The 26,990-nt window shown below is 39.2% G+C and overlaps 1 protein-coding gene across 1 annotated transcript in view; it reads right to left on the reverse strand.

Annotated features, from left to right (window-relative positions):
- RAD18 (RAD18 E3 ubiquitin protein ligase) overlaps positions 1–26,990 on the reverse strand; it is a 99,443-nt gene that overhangs the window by 66,614 nt on the left and 5,839 nt on the right. Inside the window, exons 2-6 of the mRNA XM_047096012.1 lie at positions 19,505–19,566; positions 16,974–17,044; positions 5,383–5,720; positions 3,963–4,062; positions 97–281 (exon numbers count right to left, since the gene is read on the reverse strand). Coding sequence (XP_046951968.1) covers positions 97–281; positions 3,963–4,062; positions 5,383–5,720; positions 16,974–17,044; positions 19,505–19,566 — 756 coding nt within the window. The remainder of the gene's footprint in view (positions 1–96; positions 282–3,962; positions 4,063–5,382; positions 5,721–16,973; positions 17,045–19,504; positions 19,567–26,990) is intronic.

A 26,990-nucleotide genomic window follows, 5' to 3' on the forward strand; every position in this document is an offset into this window, starting at 1 on the left:
TTATACTTATTAATGTTTCTTTTCTATGGTTTATAATCCCTGAGCTACACAAACTGCTTTATCCAGAGAAAAGAACTCATTGCTTTACTAGCTTACCTGATTTAGGGTGCAAAGCATCACACTGGGCATTGTACATGTGTACAAATTCTTGGTGCCTTTTAATGAGCTGTTGTTTACTTCCTTGAATAGATAATCCATGCTGTTTTAGCTTTTTCTTTAAGTCGCGATCTGAGAGCAAGTTATACACAGTTTTGGGCAGAGGCTTCCTTTTGTGAACAGAACTGAAAAGAGGGAAAAAATGAAATCACTAAGGGTTACTCTGAATTATCAAAATCTCTTCACATAAAACAGTAATTTGCCTTGACAGAGTACCACTGTGACTGGGAGAGCAGTGGAACCATTAAGATAAAAGTGAGAAAGAGAAGAAGGATCCAATTTGCAAATAAAGGTGATAGTGTTGGATATGATGTATCTGAGGTGCTGACAGCACATTCAGATACCAGGGTCCACATGGCAGCCAAACTTAGAGGAACGTAGGTCTCATAAGGAGGTCAGGCCTAAGGATGCAGACCTGGGATGCCCATGGAAAGCCTATGCACTAATTGCTGTAAGAACTTCACTTAGAATCACACTTACATAGACTTACTCAATTCTCCAATGCTTTAAAACATGTTTGCCCTAAAATGCATCCATGGTTTCCAGGCAAAAACTATAAAAAACAGTTACCTCAGATGATCAGAGTATAAACACTATTGAGATTTAAACGACAGATTTAAGAATATAACTTCTTGAGAAAAAAATTCTAATCCACAATCAAAACTACCCCACCCCCTTAGCTTTACCCAATTCATTACTGCCAATGAAAAAAGAAGTCAGAAAGCCGACAGGTAGATAGTATTCTTATGGCAGCATCTTCAAAGAACACGATTGAAAACAACAGCAAAAAATACTGAGGGTTCTGTTATCTTTAACTTCAATTAATTACAGTAACAAATATATAAGGCATTACAAGTGTATTAGCAAAACCACCACCTGGCTCTTCATTCTACTTATATAATTAATACAGTGACAAGCACTAAGCTGCAATGTAATATAACAAAGCCCTATCAAATGACTTTCTTCTGCTCCATCCAAAAAAGGAGTTAATAAACATTATTTCTTAAGACGGAATAGAAATCAAGCTAAGGGTATCAATGACTTGAGACAATTTTATAAAAGGGACCCTTAGTGAGTTTTAATCTATTTAATACAATTATAATCTGACTCTGAGTACACTGCTTGGCTCAACACCATGGCAATTAGGTACTTAATAAATATGCATTCAAAGTAGTCATTACAATTCCCATAATTTTCAAATGAAAATGCCAAAGTCTCCGGTAGAAACTAATAAGCCCTTGAAAGTAAAAGGTTTATCCAAAAAACAAGATTTCACAAAGGACTTACATATAACTAGTTTGCCTTCAAGGCCATGCTACCCAAACTGTAGCGAATCTTGGAACTACCAGGAGAGCTTATTAAATTGCAGATTCTTGGTCACATCTCCATACCACCCACTTCTGAAGTGGAGACCTAAAGTCTATTTTTTTTTCAACATTTTTTTTTTTTTTTTTTTTTTTTGGGACAGAGAGAGACAGAGCATGAACGGGGGAGGGGCAGAGAGAGAGGGAGACACAGAATCGGAAACAGGCTCCAGGCTCTGAGCCATCAGCCCAGAGCCTGACGCGGGGCTCGAACTCAGGGACCGCGAGATCGTGACCTGGCTGAAGTCGGACGCTTAACCGACTGCGCCACCCAGGCGCCCCTAAAGTCTATTTTAATAACCTTCCACAGGGTAAATCTGATGCAAATGGCCTAAAGACTATACTGAGAGAAATGGCACAGTTGAATAAATGGAGACTGAAAACAATCAAACATTTTTCTATAAACCTACAGCACCACTCCCTAGCTAAATTGTTTCTTTTATGCTCTATCAATAAAGTCTAAAAGCCAGAGATCACTATTTAACTGCAGAAAGACTTGCAGACTCTCAACAAATTACAGTTTTCTGAAAATTACCCAGGGGGCTCTACAGGATAAGATCACGGCTAAATAAAAATCACAGTAGTTAGTGAGACCTAAAACATTTTGTAGGAGTTTGTACATGCACATTATGAGAGACAGTTCATTAAGTCTGCATCTAAAACATTTTGGCTTAGCAAGACTAGGTTATTAAACTTATGCCTGTGAAATTCGAATGGAAAACTGTGCTGTTCACAGGCATTTACAATGAAATGCAACAGCAGGAATCAACAACTTCTATCAAGAAATTTTTAAATATGAAGACTGACAGATGATGCCCAAAACATGAAGATAACACTGACCCTTCTTTCATCATTTAGTGAAAGTAATGCATTTAAGGGTCCTCAGAATCTGAAGGCATCAAAAGGAAGAGTATTCTGTGAATCAATTCTGATACGATTCTACATGGAACGGGTGGAGGGTTGTCACCCCTATCGAGAAAATGGCCCCTCAGGGTGTTGTGGATAAAATATTTCAAATGTCACAGTCTCTCTTATGTGACCAGACCCCAGGATCAGGATGTAACTAAAGAGAAACAGAGCTCAATGCTTCCCTAAATGTACCTTCACAAACACTAGTTTTGCAAGATATGAGTTATGAGGACAAAAAGGTTTTGCAGTCAAATAAATGTAGTAATTGCTGGATTACACAAATTCCAACAACCACCTTCGATACAGAACTTCTCAGAGCCTTCAATACACTCACCGGTGCAGTGAATCCTTCCTTAAGAGAGATACAATATGCAGTGCTTCTAAACTGCAAGACAGAGCAAATGGCAGGACAACATACAATATGCAACAAGGTGTGGGACCACTGTTGGAACTTGAACTTAATTACATATGGATGAGCAGGTCTTAGATAAATTGACGTAACTAAATGTATTAGAAGAAATATGGCAGATGCATCTAGAAAAAGAGCAGTCCAAACAAGAGGACCGATGCTGATTCCTCACTATTCAAGGAGAAAATGCTCAGCTTCTATACTCAAAACTTATTCCTCAGGAAGAAACATTTCTTTTCTTTCTTTTCTTTCTTTCTTTTTTCCAAACAGGCTCCATGCCCAACATGGGGCCTGAGCTCACAACCCTGAGATTGAGAGTCACATGGTCTACCAATTGAACCAGCCAAGTGCCCCAAGAAGAAACATTTCTAAGGAGAATGAAGGTCACCAGATTCTTTTTTTTTTTAATTATTAACTTGTTTTATTTTTTTATTTTTTTTTTTTTATTTTTTTAAATTTTTTTTTTCAACGTTTTTTTTATTTTATTTTTGGGACAGAGAGAGACAGAGCATGAATGGGGGAGGGGCAGAGAGAGAGGGAGACACAGAGTCGGAAACAGGCTCCAGGCTCTGAGCCATCAGCCCAGAGCCCGACGCGGGGCTCGAACTCACGGACCGCGAGATCGTGACCTGGCTGAAGTCGGACGCTTAACCGACTGCGCCACCCAGGCGCCCCTATTTTTTTATTTTTTTAAATTTACATCCAAATTAGTTAGCGTATAGTCCAACAATGATTTCAGGAGTAGACTCCTTAGTGCCCCTTACCCATTTAGCTCATCCCCCCTCCCACAACCCCTCCTGTAACCCCCAGTTTGCTCTCCATATTTATGAGTCTCTTCTGTTTTGTTCCCCTTCCCAAATTATTTTTGTTGCCCCTCCCTTATGTTCATCTGTTTTGTCTCTTAAAGTCCTCATATGAGTGAAGTCATATGATTTCTGTCTTTCTCTGACTAATTTCACTTAGCATAATACCCTCCAGTTCCATCAAGGTCACCAGATTCTTATGGCTTATGGGAAATAACCCTCAGAGCAAAGGAGACAGAATGGAAGAGCTGGTGGAATAGTTCACAAAGCACAAGAAGTACCTTGCTAAAGTAGGTCAATGGTTATACTTAACTTCCTTACCTTCTGAGGCTTTCCTTCTTCTCCTCACGTGTTAAACAGCTGTCTAAGTGCTTATTAATGTGATTTTCTGGAATATTAACCCCACAAACAGGACAATCCACTGTATTTTTTAAAAAGAGAAATAAAGATTTTATTATTTATGGAAAGGGTAAAAATAACATATAACCTGACATCTTTCAGCAATTAATATAAAAAAATAGAATTCCAACCTTAACATGCACTTAGAAAAGCAAAAGAGAAAAAGAAGGGCCCCTCAGGGCAATAGAGGTAGGACAGACTTTTAACTATTAGCTAAAAACACTACAACAAGAACAGTCAATTGATACAATGATCAAAGATTTGTCAGGAAATGCACTTAAAATTCACCTATCCTTACAAAATTTAAACTCTTGAGTACTAATATGCTAATTTCAACCTAAGTTTAATAACCACTCATTGCCCTGCACTGTATGTGATGTGGGCATACCAAAGATGTGTTAAGACCTAATTTCTGCCTAAAAGGTGCTCTGAACTTCACAGGCAAGAAAAGACATGGAAATAATAGGTTAAACAAACCAAGCCATTCATCATCAAAAAAGCAAACTGTACACAAAATAGTCCAGAAGGCAAGTGCTCTGCCACTTTGGTGATGGGAGAGGCCAGTATTATCTGACACAACAGAAGAACGGTTAGGATCTGGATAAAGTCTAGAAAGGTAAAACAAGGGTCAGCAAACATTTTTAGTGAAGGACCAGGTAGTAGAGATTGTAGGCTCTGTAGGCCAGATGGTCTCTGTTACAACTACTAAACTCTTTCATGAGCATGAAAGCTTCATAAACAGAAGGGGGGTGGATATTTTCCAGTGAACCTTTATTTACAAAAATTGGTGTCAAGCCAAATTTGGCCTGCAGCTTGTAGTTTTTCCAATCTCTGGGTATATTCAAGAAATAACGGGGAGATCAGCTGGGCTAGTATAGAAGGATTTTTGAGAGGGAAAAATAAGAAATAAGATCAGACAGCTAGATGAGGGGTCAAATTGTCTGTGGCTATAAACGCCAGTCGTAACAGCTTGGAAGTGTTCAAGCAGTGGTATAATAAGACAAAAAGAGCTCTTTAAGATTAAAATGGAATTGATATGAAAGATGAGGGGGGAAATTAAAAGCTGAAAAATAGACACCAACTGCCATAGTTAAAATATGAGCTAATTAAAACTGCTTCATTTTTCCAGCAATCAGCCTCAATTCCCATTCTATGAGAGAGAAAGAGTACAAAAATATCTTGCAGCACTGCCTACATCAATTTCTGAGAATGTTAAAATGTGAAATCTGGTTTGCCCTTTCCCATTCCTTCCCCCCTCAAGATGCTGATTTATTCTTATGTCATGTGGGATGAAAAGATTTCCATTAAGTAAGAAAACACATATATGAAAATAATTTCCTACCTTTGGCAGCCTGTTTCAAAGTTGACGTAGAGGGTGTCTCAGGAACATTAGCCACTAAGGAACGTGGAGCTGTCTTTTCTACAGAAGGTGCCTCTTTGGTCTTTGAAGAAGTGTTCACCTCTTTTTGAGGGATGACTTTGCTTTCATTCTCTTTTATCGACAACTCTGATGTGGAACCACCAGTTTCTCTAATCAAGAAATTCTCCATTAATTTGCTTCCTTGCTTTAAAGAATGTCTGAAGGCCACCGGAGTGTGTACTTTGGCAGCAAGGTTCTTTGAAGAGGAGGAAGCAGGAGATATGGGTGGTGACTCTAAGGCAAACTGCAGCAATTGATTCCTTGAAGCACCAAAAACACAATAAGTAACTAAGACATCAAGTTATACTTAGTAAGTTAACTGACATAACCCGCTTTCCCAATTAATACTTGCTTCCGTGAAATACAGAACTTATTCCATAATGACAACCAAACCAGCATTTCTTCAAAGCAATAAACCTGATTTAAAAAGCAGTTAATCTTTGGGGCACTTGGGGGGTTCAGGGTGTTAGACATCTGACTCTTGGTTTTGACTCAGGTCCTAATCTCACAGTCTGTGGGATTGAGCTCCACATCAGGCTCTGTGCTGCTAGCACAGAGCCTGCTTGGGATTTTCTCTCTCCCTCCCTCTCTGCCCCTCCCCCACTCATGCACACATACATACATACATACATACATAAATATTTTAATGCAGTTAATCTTTTATAAAGGAAAAGAGATACTTCAGAATCTAGCCTTGGAGAATACCTGGTATAAGACTTACTCTCTAACCATACATAACTTTAGAATCTGGACAAAACATATAAAACAACTGTTTATAGCATGACCTATAGTCAACACAAGCCTGCAGTCAATGAAAGAGAAGAAAAACATGAGGTGATCCACCACTGCCCCCAAGAACTTCCCTGGAAGCATCTTCTGGGAGTGGAAACAGAGATCAGAGTTCTGGGCAAAGATGGCTAGAACTGGAGGGACAGGGTGGTGGACAGTGGGTAGCCACAGAAAGAGAACACCAAAAATCTGCATAGAAATTCTCATCCACTCCTGATCATCTCCATGGCTGCAAAAGCATAAGACAAAAGCACACGGAGACCTAGTAGGAAGCAGATGCTGGGAAACTGAGATTCCCAAAGCTGCTGACAAGTTGTTGGAATTTGAGCCCAAATTGCAGAGATCTTGTAAAGATCCTAGACATCCAGTTGAAACCCCACAAAGGCCACACCTTAGGAAAAATAAATAAAACTGAAGTAGGCCAAATCCAACAAAGAACTAAACAAGGCCCCGGCAGAATAAAAGTGAAGAGCTGGAACCAGAACAGAACCCAACATCTTTCAAAGGAGGATAATTCGCAGCCTCTATAACATTTCATCAACAATGTTCAAAACACATATAATCAAAAGATAAAATAGTCAATGGAAGCAGATCCAGAAGTGGTCCAAAGAGTAGCATTATAAAGACCTCAAGATAACTACAATGAATATATTAAAGAAAAACGATGAAAAAACACACAAATGAGTAAAAAGATAGTGTAGTGTTAGAGGGAATTAAAATTCATCCCCAAAAGGATAAAACAAAGAAAATAAAACCTAGGCATATACTAATCAAACTGTTAAAAAATAAGAAAGAGAAAATCTTGTAAACAATCAGAAAAAAAATAAGACATGTTACCTCTAAAGCACAGTTTCCTAACCTAGGCACTTAGGACACTGTCAATCAAATCATTTTTTGTTGTAAAGAACTGTTCAGTGCATTGTAGGAATGTCAGCAGCATATACCCCACCCCAGGTTGAGACAACCAAAACATATCCAGACATTACCAAATGTCCCCCTGGAAGAGAGGGTGAAGTGAAGGTAAAATCACTCCCCATTGAGAACCACTGCTCCAACAAATAATAAAAACAGCACTGACTTCACAATGAAAGCAAAAAGATAATATTATGACATCATGACATCTTTAAAGTACAGAAAGAAAGCAAAACTACCAAGAATTCCATTTCCTTTAAAAATAGTGTTCCGGGGGAGAGGACGGGGTGGCGCCTGGGTGGCTCAGTGGGTTGGGCGTCCAATTTCAGCTCAGGTCATGATCTCGCAGTCGGTGGGTTCAAGTCCCATGTCGGGCTCTGTGCTAACAGCTCAGAGCCTGAAGCCTGCTTCAGATTCTGTGTCTCCTCCTCTCTCTGCCCCTCCCATACTCATGCTCTGTCCCACAATAATAAAATAAACGTAAAAAAAAAAAATTTTTTTTTAAGTGTTCTAGGGGTCCCTGAGTGGCTTAGTTGGTTAAACATCCAACTCCTGATTTCGGCTCAGGTCATGATCTCATGGTTCATGAGCTCGAGCCCCACATCAGGCTTTGCACCATCAGCACAGCTTGGGATTCTCTCTTTCCCTCTTTCTCTGCCCCTTCCTTGCTCACTCTCTCTCTTTCTCTCTCAAAATAAAGAAATAAACATTTTTTTAAAGGAAAATTGTGTTCTAAAGTAAAAGCAAAATACATTCTCAAGTTAAGAAAAGCTAAGAGAATTCCTCACTGGCAGACAAGGAGGTAGTACAGAAAGAAATGTTCTTCAGCTTAAGGAAAATGATTCTAGAGGAAGGTACAAAAATGTCAGTAAGAATCAGCAGCTCCAGGGGCACCTGGGTGGCTCAGTCAGTTAGGTGTCTGACTTCAGATCAGGTCATAATCTCGCAGTCTCTGAGTTCGAGCCATGCATCAGGCTCTGTGCTGACAGCTCAGAGCCTGGAGCCTGCTTCAGATCTGTGTCTCCCTCTCTCTCTCTGCCCCTTCCCTGCTCACACTCTGCCTCTGTCTCTCAAAAATAAATAAATGTTAAAAAAAAAATGTTAAAAAAAAAAAAGAATCAGCAGCTCCACAAAAGGTAAATATGTGGGTCAAAACAAAACTACTGTTTTCAACAACACTAACAACGTCTTGTGGGATTTACAGCAAACATGTAAGTAAAATACATACAAAAACATAGTTTTAAAAAAGGGAAATAATATAAAAATACTGTAAAGTTCTTGCACTGTTCAGGACATGATAAAAATACTAATTTATGGTACACTATTATTAGGACTTATTTTGTCATTTCTTCAGTAAGGACTTAAAAAGAGTGACACTAAGAGATATAATGTAAAAACTAACAAAGGAAACAATGCCCATAAATATAAACACAAAAATCATAAATGAAACATTAACAAATAAAATCTAGAGATAAATAAAAACATATAATGCATCATGACCAAATGAGACTTATTTCAGGAATACAAGGTTGGTTTGTTATTTGAAAAATCAATGTAATTCACCACATTAGCAAATTTAAGGAGAAAAATTATACAATCATTACAATAAAAGTAGAAAAAGCATTTGATAAAATCCAATACCCATTCATAACAAAAACACTTAGAAAACTAGGAACAGAAGGAAACTTTCTTAATCTGAAAAAAGATACTTTCAAAAAAACTATAGCTACTATTACAGCTTGAACATCTTCCCCTGAGAGTGAAAACCAGACAAGGATGTCTACTGCCACCATCTCTATTCAAATTATACTGGAGGCCATAGCTTTTGTGATAAGGCGCACACACACACACACACACAAAATGGGAAAGAAAACTTTATTTGCAAGTGACATGATTATGTTTATAAAAAATCCAAAGACTCTACAAGCAACTAGAGTAAGTGAATTTTTACAAGATCCCTGGACATAGTATCTGTTAAACAAAAATTAATGTCATGCCTATGTATTAGCAAATGGAAAATAAAATTTTTAAATAAATACCACTTGAAATATCATCAAAAATATTAAATACCTAGGAATAAATTTAACAAAAATGTGTAAAACTTATGTCTTGAAAACTACCAAATTTGCTGCGGAAAATTTTTAAAAAGCCTAAATAAAGAAATACCCTGGGTACATGCACTAGAAAACTCAACAAGGTTAACATGCCCATTTTCCCCATATTTATTTATAGATTCAATGCAATGCCAATCAAAATAAAAGCAACTTTTTGGGGGGTGGAAACAGTATATTCATTCTAATATTTACATGGAAATCAAAGGCCCCAGAATGGCAGTAGTCTTTTTTTTTAATTTCAACAATCTTCACAGCATCTCCACCAGGAGTAGATTCCATCTCAAGAAACCACTTGCTTTGATCATCCATTTATGTTTTATCACGACATTACATCAATTCAGTCCCATCATCAGGCTCCACTTCTGATTCTAGTTCTCTTGCTGTTTCCACCACATCTGCAGTTACTTCCTCCACAGAATTCGTGAACCCCTCAAAGTCATCCATGAGGGTCGGGATCAGCTTCTCCCAAACTCCTGTTCCTGCTGGTATTTTTGACCTCTTCCAATGAATCACGAATGTTGTTAATGGCATCTAAAATGGTGAATCCTTTCCAGGAGGTTTTCAACAGACTTTGCCCAGATCCATCAAAGCAATCACTATCTACAGCAACTACAGCCTTACAAAAAGTATTTCTTAAATAATAAGACTTGAAAGTTGAAATCACTCCTTGATCCACGGGCTGCAGAATAGATGCTGCGTGAGCAGGCATGAAAACAACATTAATCTCGTACATCTCCATCACAGCCCTATAGGTAACCAGGTGCACTGCCAATGAGCAGTAACATTTTCAAAGAATCTTTTTTTCTTGAGCAACAGTTACCAACGGTGGGCTTACACTATTCAGTAAACCATGCTATAAACAGATGTGCTATCGTCCAGGCTTTGTGGTTCCATTTACAGAGCACAGGCAGAGTATATGTAGCATAATTCTTAAGGGCCCTGGGACAATCCACAGGCTAAATGAACACTGGCTTCACCCTCAAGTCACTAGCGGCATTAGCTCCCAACAAGAGAGGCAGCCTGTCCTTTGAGGTTTTGAAGCCAGGCACTGACTTCTCTCTAGTTATGAAAGTTCTAGATGGCGTCTTCTTCCAATAGAAAGCTGTTTCATCCACATTGAAAATCTATTGTTTAGCGCAGTCACCTTCATTAACGAGTTCCGCTAGAACTTCCGGATAACTCACTGCAGGTTCTACATCAGCACTTGCTGCTTTACCTTATACTCTTATGTAATGGAGACAGCTTCTTTCCTTAAACCTTGTGAACCAATCTCCGCTAGCTTCAGACGTTTCTTCTGCGGCTTCCTCACCTCCCTCAGCCTTCACAGAAGTGAAGAGTTAGGGCCTTGCTCTGGATCAGGCTTTGGTTTAAGGGAATGTTGTGGCCAGTTTGATCATCTTCCCAGACCACTAAAACCTTCTCCATATCAGCAATAAGGTTGTTTGTTTCTTACTATTTGTGTGTTCACTGAAGCAGCACTTCAAGAACTTGGCCATTTGGCACAAGAGGGCTAGCTTCCAGCCTATCTCAGCTTTCAACATGCCTTCCTCACTAAGCTGAATCGTTTCTTATTTTTGATTTAAAATGAGACATGTGACTCTTCTTCTCCCTTGAACACTTAGACGTCCTGCAGGGTTATTAATTGGCCTAATTTAAATACTGTTGTGTCTTGGGGAATAGGGAGACCCGAGGAGAGGGAGAGAGGCAGAGAAATGGCCTGTGAGTGGAACAGTCAGTACACGTGTATCATTTATCAATTAAATTCATGGTCGTATAAGGCTGCAGTTTGTGACACGCCAAAACAATTATCATAATATCACCACAACAAATAAAATAATGATGAAAAAGTTCAAAATATTTTAAGAATCACCAAAATGTGACACAGAGACATGAAGTGAGCAAATGCTGTTGGAAAAATGGCACTGATAAGACCTGCTCAATGCAGGGTGGCCAAAAACCTTCAGTTTGTAAAAAATTAAACACCTGGGAAGTTCAGCAAAGCAAAGTGCAGTAAAACAAGGCATGACTGTACCTGCAGCAAGCAGTACAGCTCCACTACCGCGATGATAAAATTACGCCCCGTGCCAAAACTGAAACTCATTAACTTCTTCATGTGCCCGCTACTTAGGGGGTAGTTTCAGCAGTGGAAATATAACAGAGAACAAAATCGTCTCAGTCCTCATGAAGCTTACACTACAGTAAGGGAAGAGATACTAGAATGCACACAACATATATGAAAGTGCTATGGGAAAAAAACAAAGCCAGTGAAGCCGTGCATGAGGAGGTGAAGAGCTTGGCACTCTTTACAGGATGGTCACAGAAAGCCTCACTGAGAAGGTGCCCTATGAAAACACAGAGCCCGAAGAAACTGAAGGACTAACCCATGTGGCTCTCTGGGGAAACAGTGTTTCCCCTAGAAATAACAGTAAGTACAAAGCCTCTAGGGTCAGAGTATGATTGACACATTGGAGAAATAGCAAGAAGGCCAGTGCGCCTGGAGCAGAATAAACAAGGGAAAGAGAAGTGGGACATGAAGTCGGCAAGAGACCCTGTTCTGTAGGGACCAGAGGATTGCCACTGACAGGACTCAGGCTGCTCTTCCAAATGAGATGGGACACCCCCTCCAGACGATATTAAGTACGACCTGACTTTATTTATTTATTTATTTATTTATTTATTTATTTATTTTTGACAGAGACAGAGTGTGAGCACGAGCAGGGGAGGGGCAGAGAGAGAGGGAGACACAGAATCTGAAGCAGGCTCCAGGCTCTGAGGCATCAGCACAGTCTGACGCGGGGCTCGAACTCATGAACTGTGAGATCGTGACCTGGAATGAAGTCAGATGCTTAACCGACTGAGCCACCCAGACGCCCCTGTGACTTTTTGTTTTAAAGTGACACTTTGGTTGCTGGCCTCAGAAGGACTATCAGAGGGCAAAAGCAGGAATAGGAGACCACTAGAAGTGATCAAGGTAATACAGGCTGACACTGGCTTGCCAGGATAATGCTGGCACGGTGATGAAAAGCTGTCAGATTCAGGAAACATGTTAATAACAGGGCCAGGAGGATTAACTGATGGAATGACAGAGTTAAGTGTGAAAGAGAAGGGTCAAGAAGGACTCCAGGGTTTGGGGCCTGGGCAAATGAGAGGACAGAGCTGCCATTTAATGAGGGAAGAAAGACTGTGGGGGCAGGAGATTTGGAGTGGGGGATGGCAGGCAGCCCAGAGAGTTGAGAGTTGCTTTTAAGAGGTTCAAGCAGAGATATGAGGTAAGCAGTGGGATATGGTAGCCTGAAGTTTTGGGGTGAGATCTACTTGAAGATGTAAATTTGGAACCCATGAATGGACACATGGGATTTAAAACCACTAGACTGCTACAATTCACACAGCTTAATAGGGGCCATGTGAAAATATTAATTCTAAAAAGGATACTTAAACTGAATTGGTAATTTTCTCTTTCATTTCCACCATTCCTATAAATTTAATTTAAAGTCAGTTGGTATTATAATACCTAACAACACTTATCATAGATACTCAGATTTTTTGGGGTGAAGTATGGACTTTCAGAATAATTGTGACTCCATCAAGTACAGGACAATCTTGCCCATTTGTTAACTATACAAGAACTCTACCTCTTCAGAATGTGGCCAAGAATCAAGAAGCAAAACAGGTCTCTGGGTAGACACCAAAGAGAAACCCAGGGCAGTCCTGAAACCCATGTGATCAAGTCCATGGACTTCATTATCTAGCAAAAGTCCCCACAAATGCTGTTCTGATCCAAAACATGTAACAGCAGTCTAGGACCGTTTGGTGAAACAGGCAGAGGCCCACCAAAGAACAAATTCTTATTAGCATCTTAGGGCATCAATATATAAGGGAAGATGATACAAACATGCGTAAAATATATATGATAATAATGACAGAAATCTTTTTTTAGGTTCCTTTGCTCCAGGTATTATGCTGGGTATCTTCTAGTAGAACTCTTCATTTCCAACCCTTACAACAATCCCTAAAAGCGTCAATAATATTATTACCACTTTTCAGATGTGGAACAGAGGCCAAAGAGGTTTAATATTTTGATCACAGATCACAGCTAGAGAACCCAGTTCTGCCTAAATCCAAAGTCAGTATGCTTTAAACTATACTCTAAGAAAAAAAAATCAAAATTATATTCTACACACTCTCCTAAGATGCTAAGGAATGATCTATTACAATTATCATCTAAAATGTCTGAATTCTTAAACATGGAGTAAGTACCTGGAGAAAAAGTACTTTGATGGGGATAGGATAAACCAAAGTAGTAAATGATGCTTTACACTCTCAGTTTGTAAAAATGATACAGATGTAGACTGGCTGCTACACAAAAATACTGAAACAGTATTTTCTTACTTAGGTCAAGAATGATGCTCCACTTAGACAAAAATATTCTGATTAAATTTTGTTCAACACATTTTTAAGCACATTATTTTAAATAAAACTGAGTCAAGAAAAATACTCATGTTCTTTGAAAATAAATGGCTAGAGTTAGAAGAAAATGTAAGCTGTGAATGTCAGTATTTTGTCTGAAAACCTCTGGAACTATTTCCAACACTCTTTTATTTCAATTTAGAACATTAAAAAATTTTAGGGGCGCCTGGGTGGCGCAGTCGGTTAAGCGTCCGACTTCAGCCAGGTCACGATCTCACGGTCCGTGAGTTCGAGCCCCGCGTCGGGCTCTGGGCTGATGGCTCAGAGCCTGGAGCCTGTTTCCAATTCTGTGTCTCCCTCTCTCTCTGCCCCTCCCCCGTTCATGCTCTGTCTCTCTCTGTCCCAAAAATAAATAAACGTTGAAAAAAAAAAAATTTTAAAAATTTTAAACCATTATGTCTTAAAATGGCACTGACCAATGAGAAAGAAAAAAAGTATACAAACAATACAAAAACCTTAGAAGATTAACTTCTTCCCTCATCAATCTTTTTTTTTAATTTTATTTTTTATTTTTTAAAATTTACATCCAGGGGCGCCTGGGTGGCGCAGTCGGTTAAGCGTCCGACATCAGCCAGGTCATGATCTCGCGGTCCATGAGTTCGAGCCCCGCGTCGGGCTCTGGGCTGATGGCTCGGAGCCTGGAGCCTGTTTCCGATTCTGTGTCTCCCTCTCTCTCTGTCCCTCCCCCGTTCATGCTCTGTCTCTCTCTGTCCCAAAAATAAATAAAAAACGTTGAAAAAAAAAATTAAAAAAAAAAAAAATTTACATCCAAATTAGTTACCATATAGTGCAACAATGATTTCAGGAGTAGATTCCTTAATGCCCCTTACCCATTTAGCCCATCCCCCCCCCACAACCCCTCCAGCAACCCTCAGTTTGTTCTCCATATTTGAGTCTCTTCTGTTTTGTCCCCCTCCCTGTTTTTATCTTATTTTTATTTCCCTTCCCTCATGTTCATCTGTTTTGTCTCCTAAAGTCCTCATATGAGAGAAGTCATATGATTTTTGTCTTCCTCTGACTAATTTCACTTAGCATAATACCCTCCAGTTCCATCCACGTAGTTGCAAATGGCAAGATTTCATTCTTTTGATTGACGAGTAACACTCCATTGTATATATATACCACATCTTCTTTATCCATTCATCCATCGATGGATATTTGCACTCTTTCCATACTTTGGCTATTGTTGATAGTGCTGTTATAAACATGGGGGTGCATGTGTCCCCTCGAAACAGCACACCTGTATCCTGTGGATAAATGCCTAGCAGTGCAATTGCTGGGTCATAGGGTAGTTCTATTTTTAGTTTTTTGAGGAACCTCCATAATGTTTTCCAGAGTGCATTGCCACCAACAATGCAAAAGAGATCCTCTTTCTCCACATCCTCACCAACATCTGTTGTTGCCTGACTTCCCTCATCAATCTTAAACCAGATATCAAACAAGTACTGGAAGTGATTAGCTTGAATTTCATCTCTACTACTTTTGCAAATGAAGTACCACAGCACATTAGATATGACAAATGTCCAAGACATGTTCATCATAAGGTAATTTCAAGGCAAACAGGGAGAAACAAATGATAAAATCCATCCCAAATCCACAAAGAATGTTTCTCACCACACCCCCTATAATGAATAATTAAAAAGCCTATTCCTTTTGGGAGGAAGCGGGAAAGGGTTATCCCAAGGCCTCCCTTTCAGTTACCAAACGTCCATGAACCTAAAGACACCGATCACTTCCCTTCAACAAACAGATACTTGCTTTGTGACACTCCCTTTCTCCTAGCAGTGAAATTACTATGCTTTCAGAACCAGCTAGGAAAAAAAATAAGCCTCGAGGTATAATTTTACTGTCTCAGGGAAAATCAAACAGCTAATAAATTCCTTTCTAAAGACATGGCTCCACCCTTTTTCATGGACTTCAAAATCTAACTGGTGAAAGACTTTAAAATAAGAAAAACACCACACTGTAATTATGAGAATCAGAGAATCTCAGAGTTTCTTAATCTAGGAAATATCACCATTTTATGACTTTTTTACGGAAATGACTAACCAAGCCAATTTCTAGAAAGTAATATTAGGCGAGTTCAGAGTACTAAATCTTGTAATTCTCAGGACACAACTCAATGAAATAAATGTGCAATTCTATTGGAAGAAATCTCTCTACATTTTTAGAATGAATGTAATGTACCATCAAAACTGTCCCAACAGTGGGGCGCCTGGGTGGCGCAGTCGGTTAAGCATCCGACTTCAGCCAGGTCACGATCTCGCGGTCCGTGAGTTCGAGCCCCGCGTCAGGCTCTGGGCTGATGGCTCAGAGCCTGGAGCCTGTTTCCGATTCTGTGTCTCCCTCTCTCTCTGCCCCTCCCCCGTTCATGCTCTGTCTCTCTCTGTCCCAAAAATAAATAAACGTTGAAAAAAAATTAAAAAAAAAAAAAACAAAACTGTCCCAACAGCTAAGAAGTCGTGTGTCCGTAATGAAAATTTCTGATTGACTTGCATGATCAAAACTAAAAATTGAATTTCAAGATACTGTTTGGTAAAATACGCCTTTTAATAATCCTTCGGGGTGACAAAACTCACTTTCACCATCATACATCTGACAGCTAAGAAGTAAAGCTACATTTCTGAGCTGTATAAAGTACCAACAATTACCTATTTCACACAGCACACCATCTCATACATGCTGAATAAATCAGATTAAGAATTAATGGGTTAATATATAACAGACACAGAAACGATTATAGATACGCATGTATACATGGGTTAGTACACACATATGTATACGTGCATATGCTACCCAGCTCTGTCCAATGAGAGGGCTTAGAAGCAATGACATCTCAGGAACAGTGACCATACCTAGCTCCAGATCCTGATTCTAAATACCATTCTCCAATAAAAGGAACCAGGGCTCCTTGGGAAAATGGATGATTCTAGGGGTAGGACAGGAAAAATAAAATACTTTTGGGTATCTTTGTAATACCCAAAAGTAAGTACTCAAATCTGCATTTTTAACTTCTGTTTTTCATGACAGGAGACTTTCTGTTAAGTAAAGGAAGAAAATATTATTACCATTAGACTGTCCATGAGTGATTAATGACTGTTGTCGCTTCCCTTCTTTTACTCCAAAATATGCAACCCTGCATTCCCTAATCCCCAAAAGTGCACAAAGTAAAGAGGGAACTCATATCAAAGGCCAGAGCAGTTAGGGGTTAGTCACAAAATTAAATCATACCGTGCAAAATTCAAGCTTTTTACCAGTTCATCTAATACGCGGTTATTTTTTAGATCCGGCTCTGTGACTGTCTAGAAAGGAAAAACAGCAGATGGAAAAAGGTCACAAACAATAAAATAACTTGTCATAATCTTGTTTTGAAAATGCATGACCCATCCTCCCGAGACTCCCCATCCCACTAAGTCTTCCAGGAAAGCCTCAAAATAAAGTTCATTTATCTCATACTAATATGGAATTTTAAAACAGTGAATCAGCATCTGCTGACTGGAAGTCTGATAAAAGATCTCCACAGCCTCTAGTAAAATCGTATATGCTCTGTACTAAGATAAAACCTAATATGAGCAAGAATCCTTATTCAAAATGCCATCCCAAGAATTTCCCCTAAAAAGCAGAACAGAGATGCTCTTTTTAAGTGACTACACAGGGAGCGGCATTAGGTGTTCAAAGAGGGTTTAAAAACTAGATTGGTGTTCAGGAATGCAACAGGAAAACTACAGATCTTGTAGTTATTTAGCATGAACGGTATGCAGCTTATCTCCCTGATGATACCATCTTGACAATGGCAAGTTGCAAAGAGATTAAACTTGGGAGCCAAACTGCACCATTTTTTACATAGGGAAACAGCTGAGAGAAGTTCAGTGTGACCTCCTAACACCATGTACCTAACAGAGGTGCCAAGGTAGAAGCCAAACCCTTCAATCAGGCCCAGAGTCCTTCTTATTAGACCTCACTGTCTCTTCTTCTTTCTTTCTTCCTATTTATGTTTACTTGACCTTTTTACCTACCTTTGCACCTACTTGAAAGGTTTCACAAACTCTAACAACAAATTTCCTACTGTTTCCCCTGAAAGTCTGGTTTGGGAAAGAGGTAAGGGACCAGTCAGGCCAGGTTCAGCCCAATGGTCATGAATCTTTTCCCTCCACACAAATACTAAACCCTAATCCTATGCAAATGAATAATCCTTCCAACAGACCTTCGGCTCAAGGTGAAAAATTACAAAACATGAGAAGCCACAAAAACATAGGTCATGAGATTTAAAGAGTGCTACCTCCTGATCCTAAAATCAGTTTCGACTTCCAAAAATACATTTAGGTTATCAGAAATCTTTAAGAAAAATTGAACAAAGCCCATTTCTCCATATATGTATTTTTTTAATATGAAATTTAATGTCAAATTGGTTTCCATACAACACCCAGTGCTCATCCCAAAAGGTGCCCTCCTCAATACCCATCACCCACCCTCCCCTCCCTCCCACCCCCCATCAACCCTCAGTTTGTTCTCAGTTTTTAAGAGTTTGGCTCTCTCCCTCTCTAACCTTTTTTTTTTCCTTCCCCTCCTCCATAGACTTCTGTTAAGTTTCTCAGGATCCACATAAGAGTGAAAACATATGGTATCTGTCTTTCTCTGTATGGCTTATTTGACCTAACGTAACACTCTCCAGAGTTCCATCCACATTGCTACAAAAGGCCATATTTCATTCTTTCTCATTGCCACATAGTATTCCATTGTGTATATAAACCACAATTTCTTGATCCTTTCGTCAGTTGATGGACATTTAGGCTCTTTCCATACTTTGGCTATTGTTGAGAGTGCTGCTATAAACATTGGGGTACAAGTGCTCCTATGCATCAGTACTCCTGTATCCCTTGGGTCAATTCCTAGCAGTGCTACTGCTGGGTCATAGGGTAGGTCTATTTTTAATTTTTTGAGGAACCTCCACACTGTTTTCCAGAGTGCCTGCAGCAGTTTGCATTCCCACCAACAGTGCAAGAGGGTTCCCGTTTCTCCACATCCTCTCCAGCATCTACAGTCTCCTGATTTGTTCATTTTAGCCACTCTGACTGGCATGAGGTGATATCTGAGTGTGGTTTTGATTTGTATTTCCCTGATGAGGAGCAACATTGAGCATATGTGCCTGTTGGCCATCTGGATGTCTTCTTTAGAGAAGTTTCTATTCATGTTTTCTGCCCATTTCTTCACTGGATTATTTGTTTTTTGGGTGTGGAGTTTGGTGAGCTCTTTATAGACTTTGGATACTAGCCCTCTGTCTGATATGTCATTTGCAAACATCTTTTCCCATTCCATTGTTGCCTTTTAGTTTTGTTGGTTGTTTCTTTTGCCATGCAGAAGCATTTTATCTTCATGAGGTCCCAATAGTTCATTTTTGCTTTTAATTCCCTTGCCCTTGAGGATGTGTTAAGTAAGAAACTGCTGTAGCTAAGGTCAGGGAGGTTTTTTCCTGCTTTCTCCTCTAGGGTTTTGATGGTTTCCTGTCTCACATTCAGGTCCTTTATCCATTTTGAGGTTTTTTTTGTGAATGGTGTAAGAAAGTGGTCTAGTTTCATCCTTCTGCCTGTTGCTGTCCAGTTCTCCCAGCATCCATATATATATTTTAGAGGTCTTTCTGAAAATGTCTTTTATGTAGCCTAACTGAATAATTATACCTTTTCCCTTGGGCTTTTGTGTGTATGTCACACAGAAATATTTGTACCAATTAAGTTTCCAAGAAAAAACAGGAAAGGAAAACTTACCACACAACAAGTTGGACATTGTGTTTTATACGATAGAAATTTTCTTATACAGAGAGAACAGTCTGAAAAAAAAAACAAATGCAACATAATAAATTAGTTAGGCTATATTAATAATATAGTAATTTGACTTCTAACAAAATCTGACTTAAGTCCTAGAATATTTCCATCATCTAAAATATTATCACTATAATTTCAAAATTCTAACACTTCTACTCTACCTGAGCATACTTGCAAATGTGATGAAACAGCATTTTTAGGAGAGGGAAAAATATCAAATAATAATAATCATGAGTCCCTAGGATATCACAATTCCATGTAAGACCTGGAATGGATACTGTCTAAATATGTCAGATATCCCTATGTCTAATGTTCTGAAATATAAATTTTGAAATAAGATATGTAAACATTTTAAGCCTGTTTGGCTCAGTCATATGAACATCGGACTCTTGATTTTGGCTCAGGTCATGATACTAGGGTCGTGGGATCTAGTCCTGCGCCAGGCTCCATGCAGCCTGCTGAAGGTTCTCTCTCTCCTCTCTCTCCCTCCAGCACTCTCTCCTGCTTGAGCTCTCTCCCTCTTAAAAAAAATGTTTTTTAATGTTTTTTATAAAAAAAATATACACCTAGGTTATCAAATAGGGATTTCTACATCCTAACTCTATACATGATGTCGATCATCTCACAAATAACAAGCATTTCATGGCAAGCACTAAGAAAAGAATATACAAGGAAAGGTTCTTGACCTTAAGAAGCTAACAAAGTAATGAGGCAATTTCAGTGCAATTCATTGTAATAAATCCTAAGGATTTAAGCAGGAAATTGGCATTAACTAAATTCTTCACATCTAAGGCAATGTAAAATGATCTTTCAAAGGAAAAAAATGTGACTAAATAGAATGGTACCTTAATAGTAGCTAATTTGCTATCAGCACAAATTCAGCTTAGTGAAGGGGCCTTACTAAAAAGGATTCGGTTTAAAGAGGAAGAGACAGTATGAGTTCAGGTATAGATATCCAGGAAACGAAGAACTCGTGGCAACGTCAGCAAGAACACCCAGGAAGAAAAACGAAAGAGCATGTTAGAAGATAAAACAGGCAATGGGTTAAGTTCTTTGGGGAAGCAAAGACAGATAAAGGGAGAATTCCAGTTTCCAGGTTTACAGGTGAGGAGCTTGGAAGTCATCACTCCACCTCCATCTAACAACAAATAAAAAGCTGACCAGACTGAAAAATCAACGCTTCCTAGAAGCTCCATCAGAGAAGTGAGCTTAAAGGACTAACTGCTGCTCCCAAACTGTTGACAGATAGGCTGGACACCGAGAACCACAACTCACCAGAGCAGAAATCTCCACAAGAACCACAGAAAGACACTCTGCTAGAACCAGTGCAGGGATAGGAAAACCCAAACTATATAACTGGCAAGTCACTAGAAACTCAGGAGGGAAGAGTCTGAGTGTTAAAACTCCGGGGGGGGGGGGGGGCACCTGGGTGGCTCAGTTCGTTGGGCGTCTGACTTCGGCTCAGGTCACAATCTCACGGTTCATGGTTTGAGCCCCATGTAGGGCTTTATGTTGACAGCTCAGAGCCTGGAACCTGTTTCAGATTCTGTGCCTCCCCCTCTCTCTCTCTCTGCCCCTCCCCTGCTTGTGTTCTCTCAAAAATAAATAAACATTAAAAAAAAATTTTTTTTTTAATTTAAAAACTCCAGGGGGACCAAGACATAGGATGGGCCTCACACCTAAATGAGTTTCAGCTCCAAGGGTTCTACCCGGTATTCAAAGGGACAATCAGAAAAATCCCCTTGCCCTTCTGCAGGCAGAGGGGAGAAAGTAAACATTTGCAATACATCAGAGCACTCTGTTCTTCTTAACAAGGCCTGACCTCAAAAGAAAGTGCTTTACCAGATCCAAGTCTTCTGGGATATTATCAGAGCCCAGTTGACCTCAAGGAAAGGAAACAAGCGACTCCAGCTACCTCTAGTTATACTGTCCCACCCAAGGGGAAGAGCAAACTGAGAAGCACTTGTGATATTCACAGACCAGGGCACAGGCTCACTTTTAAAAGAAGACATGATCGTAGAACTGCAGAACACTGCACTGCCCCAACATCTCACTGCCACATTACTAAAGGTCTATTTAATACAGTTCCATTTACCTAGTACATCATGATAGGCTATTAGGAAAAAACTACAAGGCATACTAAAAAGTAAAAGACATAGTTTGAAGAAACTGCAAGCATGAGAATGATAGCCAAATATGGCACAAAAGCTGGAATTAACAGACCAGGAATTCCAAACAACTGAACAAAGCTGACAACATGGAAGAACAGATGGGTTATATAAGCAGAGAAATAGAAATTCTAAGAAAGAATCAAAAAGAAATGCTACAGGGGCGCCTGGGTGGCTCAGTCGGTTAAGCGGCCGACTTCGGCTCAGGTCATGATCTCACAGTCCGTGAGTTCGAGCCCCACGTCCGGCTCTGTGCTGACAGCTCAGAGCCTGGAGCCTGTTTCAGATTCTGTGTCTCCCTCTCTCTCTGCCCCTCCCCTGTTCATGCTCTGTCTCTCTCTGTCTCAAAAATAAATAAATGTTAAAAAAAATTTTTTTTTTAAAAACAAAAAGAAATGCTAGAGATTAAAAAAAAAAAAACTGTAACAGGGGCACCTGGGTGGCTCAGTCAGTTAAGCATTTGACTTCAGCTTAGGTCATGATCTCATGGTTCGTGAGTTCAAGCCCTGCATCGACCTCTGTGCTGTCAGTGCAGGACCCGTTTGGGATCTTTTGTCTCCCTCTCTCTGTGCCCCTTCCCAGTTCAAGTGCAGGAGAGTATACTGTGCTCTGTCTCTCCCTCTCAAAAATAAATAAACATTTTTTAAAATATAAAGAAAAACATTGTAACAAAATGAAGAATGTCTTTGATGGACTCCTGAGTAGATCAGATACAGCTGAAGAAAAAAATCACTTGCACTTGAGACAATCTCAAGAGAGCTCAAGAAAGTTTGCTTGCTCAAGAGAGCAAGCTAAATGTCTCTGCTTACAAGGGCACTAACACCATCACCGGGGTCCCACCTTCATGGCCGCAGCAAAACCTGATGACCTCCCAAATACAATCCCACTGGGGGTTAGGGCTTAGGAATTCTGGGAGGGACACATTCTGCTCCCTGCCCCATGAAAGTCTATGCCCTTCTCTTACACAAAATACATTCATCCTAAAATACACCAGTCCCAAAAGTCTTAATTCATTCCAGCATCAACTCTACAGTCTAACATCCAATCTAAATATCACCTAAATCAGACAGAAGTGAGACATGAGTTCTGATTTATTCCGAGGCAAAATTCCTCTGCAGATTCATTCTCTTCACTATCAATGTTATTCTCTTCACAGTATAAAAAAAAATCTCCTGAGCAATACTGTAAATCAAGAATTCCTAAACTTGCCAGCTCATCTTAGTCACTCGGAGAGATTATTGTTGGTTTCCATTTAGTTTCCCAGGCCCTACCCTCATCAATATTGATTCAATGGATTTTAGACAGTAAACTGCATCCATAATATGTGATTCTGATTGTTCAACAAGTATTTTTTAAAAATTAGTACATATTGCTATTGCATTTAAGTATATAAAATTGCCATTTTGGGGTAAGTCAAAAAACAACAAATATTGGCAATTTCACATGGTTTAACCTAACACTGTGCACTTACTATGTGACCTGTTTTAAGCATGTTATATGTATTAACTCTTCTGATCCTTACAGCACCCATGAGGCTGGTATTAAGAGCAGTTCTATTTTATAGTAAGTAAAATGCAGCACAGGACTCAGCCAATTTGCCCAACATCACAAAGCTAATAAGTGGCAAAGGCAAGAACCAGAACCCATGCTCTTAACATATTATTAGTTATTTAAAACATGTATAATCTGTTTATAAAATATATCTATTATATATACCTATATAATACAAATAAGCATTAATAGGATCACATGTACCACAGTATGTATAAAGAGACTACTGTTTTCTCTTCTTCATAATCTTGTTATGTGTTTAGTTTTCATATATGGAGAACCAGACACAGGTCCAAAGCAGATGAAGCCACTGGCTTAATTTCAGTCTACTAGTTTACTACTAAATATGTAGTGCTGAAATGTAGGCCAGCATAATGTATTCTCTAGTAGGCAACCATCATATTCCAATCAAAGTAGAGCAGGTGAAGAGCTCTGAGCCATGTATACCTCGGTGGCTTTATTTAAATCACCTATGAAGTTTGTTTTTCTCCCAAAACCCAACTCTGAGCTCTGTGGACAGGGTGGAGGAGGGTAGAATAAAAGAGTGACGTGAAGGGTAGCTTCACAGAAACACTCCAGCCTTGGGGGAGGAGGCTTTCTAATCTCAAACAAGACACAGCAAACTGCTAGCTCTCAAATATCAAAAGATCCTAGCATTCCAATAGTAAAAAGCAAATTTCTAATAGTTAAACCAATTATTTGTGTGTGTGATCTTAAGGACTGTATGAGAAAATGAACCATTTCAAAAACAGTTCTTGAGTGTCCAGTAAAAGCAGAAAATCCAGTCCCCAGTTTGAAAGTAATAGGAGGTCCTGGACAGCTGAGAAAGCTTGCCTCTGCCTCCAGTTCTAGGGCTAAGTGACCAGCTAGCTGGTAAGAGAATACTATCCCTCCTGACAAGCAGCACTCCAGCCTGTCATATATGTGGCTCTGCCTAACTGTTTGTCCCATCCATACATACGCTACCACTTTTCTCCCGTCTTGTTCCACAGTGGTGCCTCATAAGAATGTAAGAGAAGGGGGCGCCTGGGTGGCTCAGTCGGTTGAGCGTCCGACTTCAGCTCAGGTCATGATCTTGCAGCTTGTGAGTTTGAGCCCTGCGTTGGGCTCTGTGCTGACAGCTCAGAGCCTGGAGCCTGTTTCAGATTCTGTGTCTCCCTCTCTCTCTGTCCCAACCCACTCGCATTCTGTCTCTGTCTCTCTCAAAAATAAATAAACATTAAAAAAAATTTTTTTAAAAAAAAGAATGTAAGAGAAGAAAAACAAATACATATTTGCCTAAAGCAATCTTATACTGCCTTTTAATTTAGCAAAGATCAGCAAATGGAACATGTCATATTTCACTGAAAAAGTATATAGAAATTAAATTGCTTTTTATTCTAATACAAGTTTCAATTAATTTTATTAGTCAAAATCTACAAAAGAAAAATAAAAATGATTCCTGATCCATCTTTAAAATAGTGGTAACCTAACAGTGTCTACAAGCCAATGACTTCATCTAAGAGGAAATATCTTGAGCATCTTCCATTATCAAGTCAGAAAAACTGGGTAAGAGCAAAGAAAATTAGCACCTGAACATATCAACTTATTAATGAGAACATTTCTCACTTAATGGTGTTTAGTGGTGTTTTATGGATTGGAGTAAGTCCATTCCCTCTCCCCAAAAAAGTGCTCTTTAATAGCAAGATTTTGGATCAATTTAACTGACTTGCTTTCTGCCAATGCATCCCACTCCAACCTTAATAACAGAACTGTAAATGTATTGTTCATTAACCATATTCAAAAACATTAAACAGAGCAAAACAGCATAAAGTGATTTAAAATGATAAATCCTGAAATGTTTAAGGAGCAGCAATAAACAATGGGTAGGTAGGATTCTGGGTCACCAATTCTAGTTGACCCACGACAACAGCAGAATATGACGGCCAAATCTAGTTCGTATTAAGCTCTGGGGGCTTTTGTGTCATTAAAACAACACTACAGACCCAGAGAAACTTTAAGTGTTGCGGGAACTGGTGACAAGTGGTGTTTAGTAGGAAAGGGCTACCAAATTGTGAGAGGTACAATATGGGAAATAAGTGCTCAAAAAATATTCTGAAAGTACCCTCTACTGACTTCCTCTTAAATAAAGAATGACATCAATGACAACTTACAAGTGACAAAGAAACAAACAATGAAAATGAAAAGAATGGAAGTAAAGGCTAGTTTTTTCAGCTAAGTAGAGTTCACTGAATTCATAAAAAGTAGTCTTTCACCTACACATGGGACTCCTATCTCTGTCCATGAGAAAGTAACAGGGTCCAGAATTATGACCCTTCCATAAACAGTTAAAACACTGGAGGGAAATATGAAACAACTATTTTCAGACTGTGGACAACAGCAGAAATGAGAAAGTTCTATCATAGCCCAACCTTATCTGGAGGCAATTTTGTGACCACAGTGCAGGGAGGAGCGTCAAATAGCCCACCAGTCTTGCTAGTTGAAATAACAAAGCTCAGAATTCAGGGAAATGCAGGGAGTAGCGTCAAATAGCCCACCAGTCTTGCTAGTTGAAATAACAAAGCTCAGAATTCAGGGAAATCCAGGTAGCTAGAATTTGTAGGTCAGAGCACCAGAAAGAAAAGAGGGTAGCCCATACACATACAGTCAGATGGCCTTTGATAAGGGTGCCAAGAGTACACAACAGAGGAAGGACAGTCTCTTCCGCAAACACCAGTAGAAAAACGAGATTTCTACATGCAAAAGAATGAAGACTTGAAACTATAAAAGTACTAAAAGAAAACAAAGAAGAAAAGCCTCATATCATCAGTCTTGGGAATGATTTCCTGGATATGATACCAAAGGCCCAGGCAAAAAAAGCAAAAATAGGTAAGTGGGATTTCATCAAACTAGAAAGCTTCTGCAAAGGAAACAATCAACACAGTAAAAAAACTAAATGAAACAAACAAAAAAAAAAAAAACACCTATGAAATAGGAGAAAATATTTGCAAGAAGCCATATACCTGGTAAGAATATCCAAAATATATAAGGAAAACCTATAACTCAACAACAACAACCCAAAAACAAGATTTAAAAAGGGCAAAGGATCTGAATAGCTATTTCTCCAAAGACATACAGATGGCCAACAGGTATAGGAAAAGATGCTCAACATCGTTTATTATCCAGAAAATGTGAATCAAAACCATGAGATATCACCTCACATCTGTTAGAATAGCCATTATTAAAAAAGCTAATAATAAGTACTGGTAACAATGTAGAGAAATTAGAACACTTGTGCATTGTTGATGGAAATGTAAAATGACACAGCTACTATGGAAAACAGTATGCAAGTTCCTCAAAAAATTAAAAATGGAACTACCATCTGAGCCAAAAATCCTACTTCTGTGTATTTATGCAAAAGAAATGAAAAAAGGATCTCAAAGAGATAGCTGGACTACCATGTTCATAGCAGCATCATTCACAATGGCCAAAAGGAAGGAGCAACCAAAGTGTCCATCAAATGAATGGATAAAGAGAATGTGATGTATACGTACAATGGAATACTATTTGGCCTTAAAAAAGGAAATCCTACCACATGCTACAATGTGGATGAATCTTGAGGATATTAAGCTAAGTGAAATCGGCCAATCATTGACGGACAAATACTGCACGATTCCACTTATATGAGGTATCCGGTCAAATTAATAGAAGAAGAAAAGAGAATGGTCGTT

The sequence above is a fragment of the Lynx rufus genome, unplaced genomic scaffold, assembly GCF_022079265.1.
Source record: "Lynx rufus isolate CCGP_SWC_20201006 ecotype Redwood Valley unplaced genomic scaffold, mLynRuf1.p SCAF_4, whole genome shotgun sequence".
NCBI classification, from domain to species: Eukaryota; Metazoa; Chordata; class Mammalia; order Carnivora; family Felidae; genus Lynx; species Lynx rufus.